This window comes from Prunus mume, linkage group LG3 (genome assembly GCF_029339155.1).
Source record: "Prunus mume cultivar Tortuosa linkage group LG3, ASM2933915v1, whole genome shotgun sequence".
NCBI classification, from domain to species: Eukaryota; Viridiplantae; Streptophyta; class Magnoliopsida; order Rosales; family Rosaceae; genus Prunus; species Prunus mume.
In genome coordinates this window covers 9,448,737-9,466,395 of record NC_142700.1, presented here as the reverse complement: position 1 = coordinate 9,466,395, position 17,659 = coordinate 9,448,737, and the positions used below count along the sequence as shown (strand labels likewise).

Sequence of the window (17,659 nt, the reverse complement as noted above, 5' to 3'; positions counted from 1 at the left end):
ATGATAAGAGAAAATGAATTTCACCTGTTTGTAAAAACACCAAAAGAAAGAGAAATAAATTACAATTAACCAGAAAAAAAAAACTAATCGATTACAATATTACAATAATAGTTCAGTAAAGATTTTTCTTCATCTTTTCCCAACACTAACACATAGCGAATGTTACAAGTGAGAGAGTGTAAGGTGCCAGCCTATTGAGAAACTGATTTTTTATTTTTTTATTTTGTATACAAGCGATTAAGAAAGAGGGTTTATATAATATAAATATTAATCGGGTGTCTGGAGGTTTCGAACCTCTCTTATACGAGTAGAGATGGAATAGCTCAACAACTATTCTATTCCCACTGGCAATGAGAAATTGGATTAGAAGGAACAAAGCGGGTATATCCTAAAAGGAATGTGCTTTTTGAATGGAAGATTCTTGGCAAGAGGTTTTAACCTTTTGCATTGTTTTGTCGGTCTTAGAAAAAAGCAGCCTTATCTAAATGGTTCTAACCCTTCCATTCCGTGTTCATTCGCAATCAAACTAAGGCAGACAATTAGGCATGAGCCCACTCTGATAGACATCCGTTTAGTAATACGCTTCTAACTTAACTTAGATTTTTGGTCTTGGGATAAGATTTCATTATCTTCTCTGATTTCCATTATCCTAGTATCCAACCAGAAATTACATTTAGATAGCGAGAGAGAGCTTTTGATTTTGAAGGAAGATCTCTTCTAGTTTACTTACTAAACTAAAGGGTGTAGTGACCAAATTTACTTTCATTTTTATTTTTATTTTTCAAACAAAACGACGCATTTTGACCAGACTTTATACTAGTATGAGTTTGAATTGAATATTCAAGAATGAAACGTGCAACAATCTCCTTGTGGAAAATACTCATTTCTTCTAACTTAAAATATTTATCAAAAGGGATCAGTTAGAGAAGTTTAGAGTTCGGCGTTTCATTTTTCCATGTTGAATGAATAAGGATACAATTGAAAGTTGAAAAGAAAAAAGAGGTTGAAAATCAAGTTTTTAGATGCCAACAGAGCACTTGTAGTTGTAGGAGAACTAAGGGGCTCCATAGCAAGAAGATATTTTATCATGTCTTTGATGTCAAAGAAATACACCAAAGTCGAGGGGGGGAAAGAGTGCAAGAGCCACAAGTTTTGGGTTTTTCACCTGGTCCACTTTCAAGCACTTTCCAATCAGAACAAAAGACATATTCATGGCCATGTTCAAAACCACTCATATATCAACGCCAAAAATCAAATGCTAATTCTGTTCCAACCAGCAATACACACAACACACAAAACACCAAGCACAATACGCAGAACACAAAACCATCCTTCTTTTTCTATCTCTAGAGGCTTTCACATGAGAAGCTGAAACTGAGACTCCAAATTGAAGGATAACAAAGAAGGCAATGGCTTTTCTTCTACCAAATTTCTCTCCCTCTCTACTCCTCCAAACCAAATCAAAAGAAAAACCCATGAACCAGACACTTTCTCTTACAAAACCCAGCTTTTGTTTCTCTCATGTCTCTCCTCTGGCCAGCCTGCAGACACCCACTTTGTTGGAAGGGGCACAGCTTAACACCTCCAGGGTTGCGCAGGATAAGCAGCAAAGAGACGACTTTTATGTCAATCTTGGCGTTGCTGTACGCACTCTTCGTGAAGACATCCCTTTAATTTTCGCCGAAGACCTTAATTATGACATTTATAGGTAATTTTCTCATTTGGGTATCTTGAATTTTCTTTGATAGTGCTTGATTTATCAGAAAGTTTAAAACTTCATTAAGAAATTTGATATTTTTGGGAAATACATGGTACTCAAAAGCTATACCAATTTAACACGTTTTCCCAAAAAGAAAAATTGCAAATTGATTGTAATCTTCTATGAAATTTGATGAGTTTCCTGTAATTGTTAAACCCTTTATTGAAAATGTAGAGTTACATTTGATAGGATTCATTTGTGAAATTTGGTGATTTTCAGGGATGATATAACATTTACGGATCCCTTGAACACATTCACTGGCATTGAGAATTACAAATTGATCTTCTGGGCATTGAGATTCCATGGCAAGATTCTGTTCCGTGACATTTCACTTGAGGTTTATAGGATTTGGCAGCCTTCAGAGAATGTGATATTGATAAGGTGGAACATGAAGGGTGTTCCTCGGGTTCCATGGGAAGCACAGGGTCAGTTTCAGGGCACCTCGCGATATAAACTAGATCGAAAAGGAAAAATATATGAACACAAAGTCGATAACTTGGCATTTAATTTCCCGCAGAAGCTCAAACCAGCTGCATCAGTGTTAGATTTAGTAGCAGCATGCCCTCCTAGTCCTAACCTGACGTTTTTGTGGGGTCCTGCGGATGTGTACTCGTCTTCATGGGTGGAGTTTTATCGAGCAGTGAGGGGGACTTTGCATCGAGATGGTTTCTTGCTTCCACAAGATGGTTTGGTTAGCTAATAAGCTACTTCAGATATGAATCTATACAGTGGAATATGTAACGTATATGTACTGTGCATTAAATTTGTATTATATATTGGTAGATAGCAGAAAATGGTTTTTGTTGAAAAACAAGGTTGTATATACATAGGGAGATCCTGAAGAGTTCAATTTACTTCTTGTGGTGGTGGAGGCAAAGAAGCTAGGGTACATTTTGTGAGCTTATACAGGTCAGGATAATATATACAAAATCTTGTTTCATTTAATAAATTATCTTCTTAATTTATAATGCTGCATTACAGGTTGAATTTGCTTAGAGGTTGCCTTCTTCTACTGTTGATAGATGCTGTATTACATGATTCCTCATCTATCTCATTTGGTCCGGTTGCTATTACCATTCGTTTCTCGTCACTACTAATCTCAAACATTTGGTTTGTTCTAAACGTACATGTTATGTCATGGACCTTGTTCCAGCCCTACATGATTCCTCATTTGCTCATAGTTAGGTTTCTCCAAAAATGTTCCCTTCTGTTCTTCTATGCAAGTTATGGTCTCTAATTTCCTGTATCTCTTCCAGATTTGCTTTTCATAGTCCAAAGCCTCGATGCCATCTTTACTTAATCACCTACCCCTTCTTTACTTCATCATGCCTACCTAGCATTTGGACTCTTTTTTGCCTGATGTCTTTGTTACTTGTTGGTTGAACCTCTATACGTTTGCCGTGTGCCCTTCTTGGCAGAACAATACTTAACCAAGTGTTTTCTGAGTGGTTAATACTTCTAAAAGGCGTCTGGGCCAACAATAGTGATTTTTCATATAAAGATGGTCTTTGACTGGTGGTGGTCTTGTGGGTAGTAACATATGATTTGTAGAGCCACTTTCAATGGCCATGTCTATAACCTCCATTAAGCTTCATTTCCAATGGCAGCGACTCATTTCTTGACAAACTGCTGTGTAACTAGGTTGCATGTTGGACAAGTCAATTCTTTGCATTTCAGAGCAGAGAAACCTTGTTATGAGTCAGAAATCAGTTCTGTTATGTCCAGGTTTTCCCCCGGAGAAGATCTATGTGTTAGTTTGATTTTTCTTTTGGTTACAAGGGGATTTGAATCTACGATCTACCCTTAACCCTACCCATGCCACTTGAGGCTTAGGGTTCACGGGCAAATTGTTTGCTTCGTAAGCAAGTATGTCATCGAAATCAGACTTTGTAAAGGGTTCATAAGACGTAGTTTAGATTTATCAAAAGATAAAGGGGAAAAATGAACGATCAAGGCAATATGCACCACCGTTAACAGGAAGCTAGAAATTCATATAGCAATAACAATAGTTGTTACAACAACAAAATGTGTTTCAGTTCCAAGATCATATTTTCTTAACAACAATAGTTGTTACACTTATATGAGCCCAGAACATAAAAGCACGCAACGCAACTTACAGATGTGAACTGTGGAATGAACAGATAGGAACACAAAGTCGATAACTTGGCATTTAATTAATTTCCCACAGAAGCTCAAACCAGGGTAACCAAAACCAAGCGCAATACATGAATATGATGCCGGCGATGAGGATGGATGAAGGGAGAGCAAACTGGAATGATAATGATATGAATAACAACAACATGCCAGTGCCATCACAGCAAGAGTAACCAATGGATCCTTATACTTACTTTCTTTTTTAGGTAGCCTAGAATTCTCATAGCTTATGCCAACAAGATCTAATCCCGTGATTTTCGATTCGAACCTCCAATTCTAAGACTTTTTTATTTCCTTTTTTTTTTTGGGGCGAATTAGTGGTACTGCCAAATTTCGTGGAATAATAAAAGTCTTTTATATAATTTACCTTTTTTCCTCAAAAAAACAAAACCAAAAAAAAAAAAAAAAAAAAAAAATCAATTGAGCGATTCAGACTCCCGCTGCAATTTGCAACGCCCGCCCAAGTGCTTTTGTTTCTTCTTATAGCAGTTGTTCTGGTCAGCCAGTGCTGAGCCGCTGCTTATCTTCTATAGGAATATGGTAAAAGTGCAGTATAATGCCATTAATAACAGTGTCGGTTGTAGAGTGAGGGGGACTTTGCATCGAGATAGTTGCTTCCACAAGATGGTTTGGTTATAGCTAATGAGCTACTTCAGATATGAATCTATACAGTAGAATATGTTACGTATACGGTATATGTACTGTGCATTACATTTTGTATTATTATATATTGGTAGATAGCAGATAATGGTTTTTGTTGAAGAACAAGGTGGTGGGATCCTTAAATCCTTCTGCTACAAGGTTTTCTAGCATTAAATCCTTAAATCCTTATATACATAGGGAATAATGTTCAATGCTAAAACGGGTAAAATCAACGTTCATAATTTAGAAAAGGAAAACTAATTTCCTAATTGAAACCTAAAACTTATTATAACTAGGAACCCTCTGAGAATATTATATATATGTTACGCTCTACTATCATATATAACTATTACTATTGTGATTCTTCTGTTCTAGTGCCCGTTAGCTTCCTTTTGTTTCTTCTTCATTGTTTCGTAACCAATATGAAGAACATACTTGTTTTGATTTTGATATTCTGGATTGGTTTTGGACATTGCCAAAGAACATTCGATGTTCTCAAGTACGGTGCTGCTGGAGACGGAAAAACTGACGATTCCAAGGTAATTTACTTTTTTTTAATGCAGGTGTCAAGGTATTTCGAGTAATGTTCGTTTGTTAAATAGCTTGACGTGTTAATTTTGTCAACCTTTGAATTTAAACTGCATATTCACACAAGATACATGTTCGTGTTATTAATGGTTTTGGATGGATAATTCGACAATATTAACATGCCATCATGATATCCAATAAAAGAAGAGAATGTTTTTATTTTTCTTGATTTGTTTTCCATTGTCTTAAAGTTAAAGGAGCAATGACTTATGGGTTATTCACTTTGCAAATACAGGCTTTTCTAAAAGCATGGGGAGAGTTGTGTGGAGCAGCAGATGAACCTAATGGCGTGCCAACACTTGTTATACCAGAGATGAAAGCATTCTTATTGCAGCCCATCAAGTTTCAAGGTCCTTGCAACTCAATTAGTGTTCATGTTCAGGTAACTAAACCATCAAACTATTATTCTTATCGTATTTCGGTTAGCTATAAAAAAGTAAACGAATTTTGGGGTCGTTTCAAATTAGTACTCAATTTTAACAATTTTGCATGTAAATACCTAAATTCATGAAAAACTTATAAATTAATCACTCCATTAATTATACCGTTGATTGGTCTGTTAAATGATAATGTTGCAAACATAGGCTCCCATCTTTCTGGCTGATACAGACTAAAAAATTAATAAAAAAGTCTTTATCTTTTAAAGATAATTAAAAGTACCATTTAACGTAAATTTAAAATCTAACAAGTAAAATAATAAAATAACACAAAATTAAAAAAGAAAGTAAAAAACACAACCCCGCCCCACTCTCCCCTCACCCCAGCCGTAGGATTTTCAATTTAATGTCATCAAATATCCGATTATCACCCAAAAATCTTCCCCCTCCCACAAAAACCAAAAAACACTGTCGCCGCCGCAAATGGAAAAACAACCACTCGTACCCGAATCCGAACCGGAATCCCAATCTCAATCGTCGTCGTCGTCGTCGTCGTCGCCACTGCCCATCGGAGATCCTCAAGTTCGCATCGCCACTGCCCTCGGAGGAGAGGAAGAGACGGGAAGAGAGAGAAAAAGACGGGGGGAAAGAGAGAGTGGATTCCGGCGGAGGGGGGAGGTTTGGGATGGGGAGTGGGTGAGGTTGCGATGGAGGTGCTGGGTTTTTTTTGGTTATTTTATTATTTTTTGGTTTTGTTTTTAAAATTTTAATTATTTTTAAAAATAATTTTAAGTCCACCTGGAGTCCACTTCAGCAAAAAGAAGCCACCTGGAGTCCACGTTTGAGTAGTTAACCCTTATTCTTATCTCATTTCAACTAAATGATTATTCTTACTTAATTAAAAATTAAAAATTAATTAATTTTTTCCTTTCCGTGTGGTGTGCAGATCATGGGCAAACTGGTGGCACCTAAAATGCTGGATGGATGGACCGAGTGTGAATCAAATTCAGATTGGCTCCAATTTAAGGACGTGGGCAATCTCGTAGTCGATGGTTCAGGAGAAATCGACGGCCAGGGTTCATCTTGGTGGACCACTCCCAACCAATACGACAGATTATCACGCAAACTCATGATGAATAAGCAGAATTGCCAAGCACCAGATGTATGGATTATTTTTCTTTTTCAAATTAATTTAATTAAAACTAATTTTTATTTTTATTTTTTTCTACTGAATTTGGGTTTTACTAATTTGAATGTTACTGCAGGCTCTGCACTTCCAGGGATGCGATAATCTTAAACTAAGTGGACTTACTCATCTAAACAGCGCAAGAGCCCACATTGCCATAAGCGGGTGCAAATATGTGTTCGTGTCTCATCTCACCATAACCGCACCTGAAGACAGTCCAAACACTGATGGCATTGACATCTCAAACTCACACAACGTCTTCATTCAACACTGTGCTATCGGAACCGGCGATGACTGCATAGCCATCAACGGTGGCTGCTCCGATCTCAACATCGCCAACATTGCGTGCGGGCCGGGTCATGGTATTAGGTACGTAGTCCTTAAGATGAATCCTTATTCAAAACAGTTCGCTTATGATGTCTTATTAACTTAAAATTCTCTTTTGCCAACAGTGTGGGAAGCTTGGGAGCGCATGGGGCTCTTGAGAAAGTGCAAAATGTGTACGTGAGAGATAGTAGTTTCAGTGGGACTACAAATGGAGCTAGGATCAAGACATGGCAGGGCGGATCGGGGTACGCTAAGAACATAACCTTTGAGAAGATCACACTCGATGCAGCTAAAAATCCCATCATCATTGACCAGTTTTATTGTAATCAGGATCACGACTGTAAAAGTCAGGCCTCGGCTCTGTTGGTGGAAGATGTGAAGTACATTGATTTTGAAGGAACATCTGCGAATGAGGAGGCGATCAAATTAGATTGTGACCAGAATTCAGGTTGCCGCAACATTATAATGGACCGCATCAAAATCACCTCGGCGGTTCCTGATAAGAAGATTTATGCTTCTTGCAACAATGCTATTGGAACTTCCATTGGCACCATTGTGCCCAATGTGCCTTGCCTCAAGTCGGGGACGGAACCAACTACTACTCCGCCGGCTATGCCTTTGCCAACTGTGCCTCTGCCCGCTACGCCTCCGCCATCTCCACTTATGCCTCCACCATCTCCGCCTGTGCCCGTTATGCCTCCGCCGTCTCCGCCTGTGCCCGTTATGCCTCCGCCGTCTCCGCCTGTGCCCGTTATGCCTCCGCCGTCTCCGCCTGTGCCCGTTATGCCTCCGCCGTCTCCGCCTGTGCCCGTTATGCCTCCGCCGTCTCCGCCTGTGCCCGTTATGCCTCCGCCATCTCCACCTGTGCTCGTTATGCCTCCGCCATCTCCACCTCTGCCGGCTGCACCTCCACTAGTTCTTATTTTGCCAGCTACTCCTCCGCCAGCTCCACCCTTGCCAGCTACGCCTCCGCCATCTCCACCCTTGCCAGCTACACCCCCGCAATCTCCACCCTTGCCAGCTACGCCTCCGCAATCTCCACCCTTGCCAGCTACGCCTCCGCAATCTCCGCCCTTGCCAGCTACGCCTCCGCCTCTACAGGTTATGCCTCCGCCTTTGCTAAATAGGCCTCGCCCAACTCTGCCTTTGCCAACTACACCTCCACCAGCTCCTCTGCTTACACCCCCAGCTCCGCTAATACCAACTCCGCCTCCCCCAACTCCGCCACCAATACCACAAATGTCCTTCACAGGGGAACCAAGAGTGCCAGATATTTACTTCACACCTGGTGCATCTAGTGCTACTGAACTTCATAAGAAACGCCATATTTGGTGTCAATTATTGATCGTGTATGTGTTAACAAGACTGCTGTTTGGCTAAACGTACCACTTTTTACTTGTTGTAAACATAGAATAAATTGTATTTTTTTGGTCAATATACATAAGAATAAATTGACCATGTATTTTTTACAAAAACTATTATTTGATCAATGGTAGTAAAACCAATTTCTTTTACTTGTTGTAATCACCAGCAATTATACTCTAGACCTATCTAAGAATTCCAGCACCGATTCTGTTCAGATTCGCTTCCAGATTTTGTTTTCATAGTCCAAAGCCTCGATGCCATCTTTACTTTATCACCTTTGTTTCCCCTCTTTACTTCATCCCTACCTTGCATTTGGGCTCTTTTTTTGCCTGATGTCTTTGCTACTTGTTGGTTGAACCTCTATACGTCTGCCGTGTGCCGTGCCGTTCTTGGTAGAGTAATACTTGGTCTAGTGTTTTCTGAGCGGTTAGTACTTCTATAGGCAACTGGACCAACAATGGTGATTTTTCATATAAAGATGGTCTTTGACTCATGCTGGCCTTGTGGGTAGGTGGTATATGATTTGTAGAGCCACTTTCAGTGGCCATGTTGACAAACTGCTGTGTAACTAGTTTGCTTCTTGGACAGGTCAATTCTCTGCATTTCAGAGCTGATAAACCTTGTTTGAGTCGGAAATCAGTTGTGTCCAGGTTTCCCCCCCGAGAAGATCCATGTGGTACAATCTACCCTTACCCATGCCAATTGAGTTAAGGCTCACGGGCAAATTGTTTGCTTCATAAGCAAGTTATGTCATCTAAATCAGACTCTGTAAAAGGTTCATAAGACACTGTAGTTTAGATTTATCAAAAGATAAAAGGGGAAAATGATTGATCAAGGCAATATGTACCGTTAACAGGAAGCTAGAAATTCATATAGCAATAGTTGTTACAACAACAATATTTGTTTCAGTTCCAAGATCATATTTTCTTAGCAACAACAATAGTTGTTACACACTAGGGTGTAGACTAATATCATCTCAGAACATACAGATGTGAACTGTGGTACCAAATGAACAGACTTCACAATCCCAAAAGCCCTAACGTGTCGACATCACCAGTAGGAGCACTACAAAACAAGGCTTCTTTAACAAGCTTGACGGACGCCCTTCACGACCTTCATTGTGTTAGATCAGTAAGATATACAAGCAGAGTTATATTCTGACAGGCTTCAACAACATCGGGGGAAAGCATCTCCCATATGTGCTGAAGTCAGAGAACAGTATTGAGCAGAAGATTTGAATGAAACCAGAAAGTCTTATCTCTCTGATCGTTAACGTTCTTATCTTCCCATGTGAGCTGAATCAGAGGGGAAGTCTCTCCAAGGGTTTTATTGCTGCAACACCACTGAGATCAGGCCTCATGTACTTCTCATACGTGACCTTCAACCGTCCCACTCTAGCAACTTTTTGGACTTTTAAGATCATCTCTGCACAGTCTCTGCAATGATCAAATATCGATCGTTAACATTCATTATGATGCAATCACTACATAATGACATGAATTTATTTGCTTATTTTCTAAAGAAGCAGTGCCTGATTTGGGTCACGTCATAGCGAGCATGTTTGCAGAGCAGTGGGGTCCAAGCCGGAGTTATCTGCAGGGTGCACCTTGCGACATAAAGGGCTGCTGCACACAGCAATGAGGGCTTGAACCTTGAAGCTTCATATTCAACTAAACACAACTCGATAAGGTAGAATGCTAGGTGTTCAAGCTGCAGCAATGTCCAAAAAGTAATTAGCAAAGCTAAAGATTCAATCAGAGTTGACTCTATAGTTATCTACTAAACTGTGGTGTGCAATCTGTCTCTTTCTTATTTGAATTTTTTTCATTCATCTACAACTCACACAGACACAGAAACACTTGTAGTTATGGAGTTAATCGTTAATCAAATTTTCCATTTCTTAGCCTTAGAAATTATTAAATACCTTTGGTTCTGACTGAGCAGCCTTGAGAAACCTTAACATGAAAACATATGGAGTAGGTGCATTAAGACGAAACTTCAACTTTTTAAGCATGAGTTTCTCCTGAAAAGCAAAGCCAGAGTTTATTGTTTGGACTGGAAGAATAGAAACCTATAGAATACAGCAATAAAAAGACGCATACCTAAAAAATAATCAGATATACCCAAATAATCTGACAAATAAAAGAACACATACCATTCCGAGGACCTGGTCTCTTGTGTATGACTCAGCTGAGATGCTAATTAGTTCTTTGACCTGCATTTTTTTTTTGGTAGAGCATAAGAAAGAAAATCATGAAAAATGCAAGGAAGTTGAGATATTGATATTTACCCTAGGATGCCAAAAATCCTCGTATTTTGATGCCAGCAAGAGTGCAGTGAGACCAACTAACTGCATTTCATCCTTCTTGATTGTGACTTGAGAAAGATACTGGTCCAACAATGTGACCATGAGATAAAGTGTTTCTTGCATCAATTCAAATTTGAAGTGTACCTGTTCCCATATCGACAAACAAATTAGCATAGCAAAAGCAAGTGGATAGCCAACTATTAAACACAAGGAAATGCAAAAATGAACCAACAAGATGAAAAGAAGAAAAAAAGAGCATCAGAGTGCATAAAAAAGGTAAAAAAAAGTACTTCAATTAACCAATTGACCAATATGCCTCGCATATGAGGAGTAATATCTGCCTGAATCAACATGAAATTTTCCAGAGGTGGATTCTGTGCCTGCAGTTAAACACATTCAACAAGTCAGAATAAGAACTACAGGTAGTATGACTACAGGAGGGAAGAGGAAGAAAGTGGCAACAGGTCAGATTTTGAACTACACAAAATATGGTATTGGAACCCGTAAGAGAATCATGCAAGAAAAATGAAGAAACATAAAAAAACTTTTGACGTGAAACCAAAAGACCTCAGGAAAATGGCACTGAAGGCCAGCATGATGTGAATCCAATTTATCATAGGGGATATAAATATACATTTATTGCTGTGTGTGCATACATGTAGATGATTTGAACACTCTGAAAGTATGAAGAACATTTTGACATCCACTATCCTTACTAGACTAAAATGAAAACAATGGTATTAGAGAGACATCATGACCATTACCTCAGAAACCCAGTAATACTGATAGATCTCATCAACATAATCAGAAACTTCCAGTTGATTGCAATCATCATCAATACTTGGCAGTTCTTCTTGTTTCATAGCTTCATCACGTTCCTCTAGTAACTGCAAATGGGTTCAAGTGTGATTAAAGTCCACAAAGAAATAATAAAGGCAGTAGTATTGGAATACGGTAAGCCCCAACCTTGGATCCAGTCATCAACAGAGATGTGTAAGATCGCCTCCTATTTGAGTTTCTCCTGGAGATGATACTTGAAGCACTATGGCTGCACTTGCCATCAGATGGAAGCTCTCCTTGAGTGGAATCATGCTTTACATTCTCAGGAAGAAAAGATGTAACTACTTTTTCAGTTTTGGATGAAGTTGCATTAGCAGAAACCAATTTTTTTGGACCTGATGCACACTTCGATTTCAAAGTCCTTTGGGATTCAGAAGTGTTCAGTGTGGACTTCAGAATTGGCTGGATGACAAAAAAATTAAAGGAACATAAATAAACATATGATATTGATTTCATCTTGATATAACATGCCAAGAAACAAATTCAGGATGATTCAGTATTCTGACATTTATGGATATCTACAAAACAACATATAGAATACTGAATACTTTGAATTCAAAACTTAGAAGTGGTGATGGAACAATGGAGGCTTACAATAAATTACGAAAAGAAATCACTCAGGTAAAGTGATTAAATGAATGCACTGTCATAAAGCTTCAAGTTGATGCAAAAATAATCAATGTGGCTTAAGCAATAACTTGATTTAACAGTGTTAAGGAACTAAATGACGTAAACCAATCAAAGCAGACAAAGTTATACCCAATTTGTGTTGACTTATAGGTATTGCAAATACTCATATTTAGCACAAACTAGTCATCGATTCAATTTTTTTCACTATATGTTGAAATACAAATATTCTTATTGCATTCAACAATAATAAAATTCTACTGACTGATTGTTTAACCATTGAAAAGAAAACATGTCAACGCAATTGAAGTTGTTATACTAATGAAATAGATAAACTTGAGCAACTAATATAAAAACTGGTCAAACAAAATGACAAAGTAATGTTGTGTGTGTTCGTGGAAAGGAGAGGGGGGCATCAGTTCTTGTTGTACTTACTCTCACAGAAATTCTCGGCAACGCACGAGTATTTGAATTAGCTTGACCCCTGCAATCTCAGATCACAAGAAAACTATTAATAGATAGGAATCTCAACCTTGTTTAATTAAGATATGATATATTAAAGGATAATGCAACATAAATACATTGAACGAATTAAAAAGTTAACCAATGTAGTAATTCAAACAATAATAGTGAAAGAAAAAATAAAGTGATTACAAGAGCCCCTCAAGTCTCTCACTACCCTTGCTCCCTTTGAAGGGCAAAATGAAAACCCCCAGCTCTCCATATAACATTTTCAGCTCCTTTTTTGCTGAAAGGTTGGAGAAACCCAAGAGGGAACTCACCAGGCATAACAAGTGAGATACCATCACATGCCAAAGAATCCATTCTTAATCTATGTGTGCTGTGACTCTCAAGAATGAAAAATTATATTAACATGTAATGTTATGAAATTGATTCTTAGACACCATGTAACAAGCACTAGAGTAAACTTTCTTTTTCCAGACCAATGAAAAAGGAAAGGTTTAAAAATAAGTGGGAGAAACCACAAGATTCATAGAATTGGGATGAATACAGAATACAAGTTTTTTCCTGTACTCCCTTATAGTTCTAAGTGCATCTTGACAATGACATATTAGACATGGCCTATACCATAAAAAATAATCCCAGTATCCATAAATGTAAGATACTGCCATTTCATTCAGTCAGAAGCAAAATGAAGTTAGCATGATATGCCACAATTATCAGCAAAACCTTTTAACGGTATTTAAGAGGAAGAAAAATGCTAGTTTTATGGATCACTGTGACTCACATATTCATAAAGCCATCACTCACTCGATTCCGCAACAGATGGCTCCTAGCATTATTGCTTATTCTGGGTACTACCGTCTTGCCAACTTTAGCCCTAACTGTATTCCACAATGCCATTTGGTCAGAGATCCTTACACATGCACTTATCAAGTCTTAAATAAGTCAAGGCATCTTACCATAATACCCACTCTTTTCTTTGGCATTTTCAGAACTTCCAGCATTTTCCTACAAGGAGGAAAGCAAAAAACATAAATATCCAACTTAGAAATCATAGTCCTGTTAGAAAAGCTCAACCAAAGAACGTATATAAAATGTATAACAGCAACCTTTGGAATACTCGTTTCTTCTGGGTTGACCTTTAACACTGGCAAAGACTTCCTTTAAAATGGAGAAAGAGGAATAGGAAATTACATCAATAACAGATACACAACTTATTCACAGTACATAACCAAACATGTTTTGCACATCAGAGACCTTATCAATTTAAGTGTATTCCTTGAAGTCCTCCTGACATACGAAAAGAAAAGAAAATCTAATTAGGGGTCTTTAAAAATCCAGTTTCAAAAGAATATGGGCCAAATAAAAAAATTTCGAAGGCACAACAAAGAAATAAAATTGCAGCACAATTTCTTATGTCTAATAAAGAGAGGGAAAAAAAAGTTGGGTCAGACCTGCCATCTGCAGCAATAGATTCACGGCCCAGACCCATAGCCTTGGTCCTTTGGTTGTCTGAAGGGGCCTTCAAGTCTTTAATAGCTACAGTTATCCATAATGGAAAATTTTCACACAGCGCTCAATCAGGGAAACTATAATAGCACTTCAGAAGTATTAAAGTCACCTCTCTTTGAAGTCTGCAACCTAGATACGCCTAGGCCAGGGCTTTCCTGCCCTTTTCCCTAATGCAAGTAAGAAAAAAATCATTAGTTAAAAGTGGATGACCAAATAACAATATATGAAAATGATTAGCGTTGATACTTGCCAAGTTTTTCTGGGGAAAAAAAGACCTGTCTTTATGCTGTCAAACATACAAAGGGACAGTGGCAAACACAAACTTGACCTCTCAGAAGCAAAACACGGATAGGAAAAGCAGTTTACGCTGTTGCCTAGATTGGGGGTAAAATTATATGTAAAATAAATTGAAGTGCTTTCTTATTTCTTTTGTTTTTGTTTTTGTTTTTTTTTTTTGTCGTTTCCCAAATTATGGAGAAAACATCTACGTAAAACAGAAAAGCACACTACACAATCATGGAAATAAGAGAGCTATAACTTTAACATTCTTACCAGGAAGGATCTCCTTGATGATACACTCACAGTCTTAATGCCCGTACCCACGGAAACCCTAGAAAGATACAAAAGAAAACAGTGCTGCATTCAAGCAAAAGCAAAGGATCTAAAAAATACTCACATATTTGCTAGTATCTATATCCATATCAATCTGTATGCATTATATACCAAAAAGGACCAATAATGATGATGACATAAAGTCAAAATGCATACCGTTGCAAAGATTTCTTTCTCTCACTTTTACCATTCCTGCATTGAACATAGCTCAAACTTTAGAACTTCTAGCTCAAAATCCAAACTGAAGGAACTATTTGAGAAAATTAAAAAGTACCAACATTTTCTTAGAGGCATCACCCCCTGCTATCATAGAAGAATTTCTTTTTATATTGCTGACATCGGCCAATGCTCTTCTCCCGAGATTTGCATTTGCTAAGAAAAGGACAGCACCAATTTGAAAAAGGAAATGTTTTAAGACATGTAACTCAACTTTGCATCATAAGTACAGTCTGGTTAAACCTTACCTGTAAAACTACCAAGTATGCCTTTTCTCTTGTCCGTACTTTTCAAACCAGCCTCGATAACAAAACAATTTACACATAGCAAACATTAAAATTTAATTACAAAGCACATTTTATTACAATAAGTTACACTCCATCTCAATCCACCACAAAACAAGCAGATGACTGAGGAGATGATCAATTACCTTTATAGCAATTGTATTCTCCAGGGTAGATGCTTTGTTAACTGGTACAGAACGTCTGAAATTAAAAGGGAAAAACAGAAATAATCCCCTTGCAATCTAATGGTTGCCAAGAACTTAGAAGAAGTGGGCAGATTTTATGGTTAAAATCTAATACTTTGTGGTTTATATACAAATAAGATTTAAATTCTGGAATGAAGGCTTAGCTGATTTTAGTTGCAAAGAAAATTTTATTTCTTTATTTTTTTAATCCCAAGAAAAGCATACAGTAGACGAAGAAAGAAAACCATAACGTTCCACAACAACTTAGACGTCGATTAAAACCATAATATTATATTCTTGTCGTGAAATTTCAAAAATTTAGAACAGAAATTACCTGCTATTAGCTTCAGCGTTGGTAGTTTCACTTTCTGAATAAACCTTAAAACTTGTAACACCAACTGTTTAAGAAATTTAAAAAAAAAATAATGAAATCAGTTAATAAATCACCACCAGACGAACTTGAAATCAGTAGAAGAAGTAAGAACTGAGTTTTCGCACCACTTGTGCGTGTTAAGTTTTCTTTGCCGACTCCATTCGGTCCTATGCTGAATTTTGGCTGAAAAATTTATAAGACCAATCGGAGGTTCATAGATGTCAGAATTGCGTTCGTCCAAAAGGCAAAAAAGAGAGAGAAATCAAAGAAAGTTAACCGAGAATTGAATCTCAGGATTTGCTGACCTTAGCAGCCACCATTTTGTTTCTCGCTTGATGTGTCAAATTGCTCTGTCGATGATCCAATTTCTAGAGAGACCGAGAGACTTTAGTTCAATTCAAGCTAAATTTTCACAAGAAAACAACTGCCAGAAAAGAAACCCTAAAATTCCGATACCTAAACCCTAGTTCTTTTTCAAGAAAATGCCATACTTGTACGGAGCAAGAATTCAAAGCACATCCCTAATTCATTCATCAATAAATTCGACTTTCAAGAATTAGACGGAAAAAAAAAAAAAAAAAAAGAAAGCATTTCTTAGATACGTTCCTAAAAGCTTACCTTGAAAGACGCCATCGTAAACGGTAATCTTTTGCTCCTTTCGGGTTCTGATCTTCAGAGATCGAGAGAAAGGAGACCAATCGACCGTTGCAGAGGGTTTGAATGTTGGTAAAGCAGCGGTCTTTGATTTGGTTTTTGAAATAAGAATGCCAAATTACATTACCACCCCTATTTTAAAATTTTATCTAAGGGTAGAATAGGGCTTTTGAGACAACAAAATTGCTGGCGATTTTGGGGTTGCAATAGAATTCTTCTTTATCTGCTGCTTTGGTTGGTGTATTGGGTGAAATTGGTTGTTCTTTGTAGACAGGGATCAAAATTGGGTTGAGTCGACAATCAAAATAAGTTCGAATAATCAATTAGCTCTTAGTTTAATAGTTTTTCTCATTCTGCAAACGTGAGTTAGGTCAGTTGACTAGGATAGTATACCGTTGCATCCAAATTCGAGTATTTCTTCGCGTAAATCAGAGTTGTTTAGACTATCACTTATAAAAAAAACTCACCTAAGCTTTAAGTTCACTATCTGATTTTGGAACATGGCCAAAAACTTGATAATTAAAACTTAAAAACTAAGCTCAATATCCTAACATATCAACTCTGTCAAGAATGATGCGCACTTAAAATCTAAGATTCATACCCCAAACTCTGTCAAGGATGGAGTGCAACTTTTATTTCGCTTTGCCACCTCTCACCAAGAGTCACTTTTTTGTATGAATATATTGACAGGATTATTACACAATTATGATGGGTAGAGATTGAGTCCAGATGATCTTGATCACATTTCAACCTTGTCACTTGAGCCAAAACTCACAAATCTCTCTTTGACAAAGAAGAAAAGGGTCGGGACGATTGATCGGGATCACTAGTTATAAGTTTGGGCTCTAGTGGGATTGAATCTCTAACAAAAATTAAAGATAAACAATACATGATCTGATATGCAAATAAATATAAGAAATCGGAGGGTATCCATTATTAATGGCAATCTACAAGCAGGAGGAACCCTATGAGGGTTCATGAAATGCATATTTACTAGAGTTAAACATCAAATAGCATCACCATCAACTCAATATGAAATAGAAATAACAAGGATATCTTTAGGACTTTCGTCCTGGTGAACTCAATAAATAGCATCACCCTCGAAATTGAAAAGAAAAAAACACATAAATTCATAATCACCAACGGATAATGAAAAATTGTTAGTTAAATTTAGTGATAATCTGA

The 17,659-nt window shown here is 37.6% G+C and overlaps 3 protein-coding genes across 4 annotated transcripts; 2 read left to right on the top strand and 1 right to left on the bottom strand.

Moving 5' to 3' along the window:
• The first annotated feature begins 1,270 nt into the window (after positions 1-1,270).
• On the top strand, positions 1,271-2,708 carry LOC103325746 (plant/protein (DUF2358)). The gene is made up of 2 exons (XM_008227931.3): positions 1,271-1,708; positions 1,979-2,708. The coding sequence occupies exons 1-2, from the start codon at positions 1,410-1,412 to the stop codon at positions 2,457-2,459; spliced, it is 780 nt and encodes a 259-aa protein (XP_008226153.2). The 5' UTR covers positions 1,271-1,409; the 3' UTR covers positions 2,460-2,708.
• Positions 2,709-6,380: 3,672 nt separating this feature from the next.
• LOC148918668 (putative polygalacturonase At3g15720) lies at positions 6,381-8,539 on the top strand. The gene is made up of 3 exons (XM_089048054.1): positions 6,381-6,682; positions 6,786-7,075; positions 7,159-8,539. Exons 1-3 carry the CDS (start codon positions 6,470-6,472, stop codon positions 8,411-8,413), a joined length of 1,758 nt encoding a protein of 585 aa, XP_088904180.1. The 5' UTR covers positions 6,381-6,469; the 3' UTR covers positions 8,414-8,539.
• Positions 8,540-9,242: 703 nt separating this feature from the next.
• Positions 9,243-16,586, bottom strand: CYCB3;1 (cyclin b3;1). Of its 2 annotated transcripts, none has more exons than XM_089048053.1 (24): positions 16,439-16,586; positions 16,126-16,170; positions 15,946-16,003; positions 15,782-15,845; positions 15,409-15,463; positions 15,227-15,278; positions 15,041-15,134; positions 14,919-14,954; positions 14,703-14,760; positions 14,260-14,317; positions 14,093-14,177; positions 13,896-13,928; positions 13,748-13,799; positions 13,598-13,646; positions 13,423-13,519; positions 12,609-12,657; positions 11,673-11,948; positions 11,471-11,593; positions 10,997-11,086; positions 10,689-10,850; positions 10,554-10,613; positions 10,323-10,421; positions 9,930-10,108; positions 9,243-9,834 (listed from the first exon to the last, which is right to left on the bottom strand). In XM_089048053.1, the coding sequence occupies exons 1-24, from the start codon at positions 16,451-16,453 to the stop codon at positions 9,699-9,701; spliced, it is 2,025 nt and encodes a 674-aa protein (XP_088904179.1). In that variant the 5' UTR covers positions 16,454-16,586; the 3' UTR covers positions 9,243-9,698. The 2 variants fall into 2 exon arrangements, with proteins under 2 accessions (XP_088904179.1, XP_008226154.2); XM_008227932.3 differs by having other exon boundaries at positions 16,126-16,188; positions 16,439-16,544.
• Between the last annotated feature and the right edge of the window lie 1,073 nt (positions 16,587-17,659).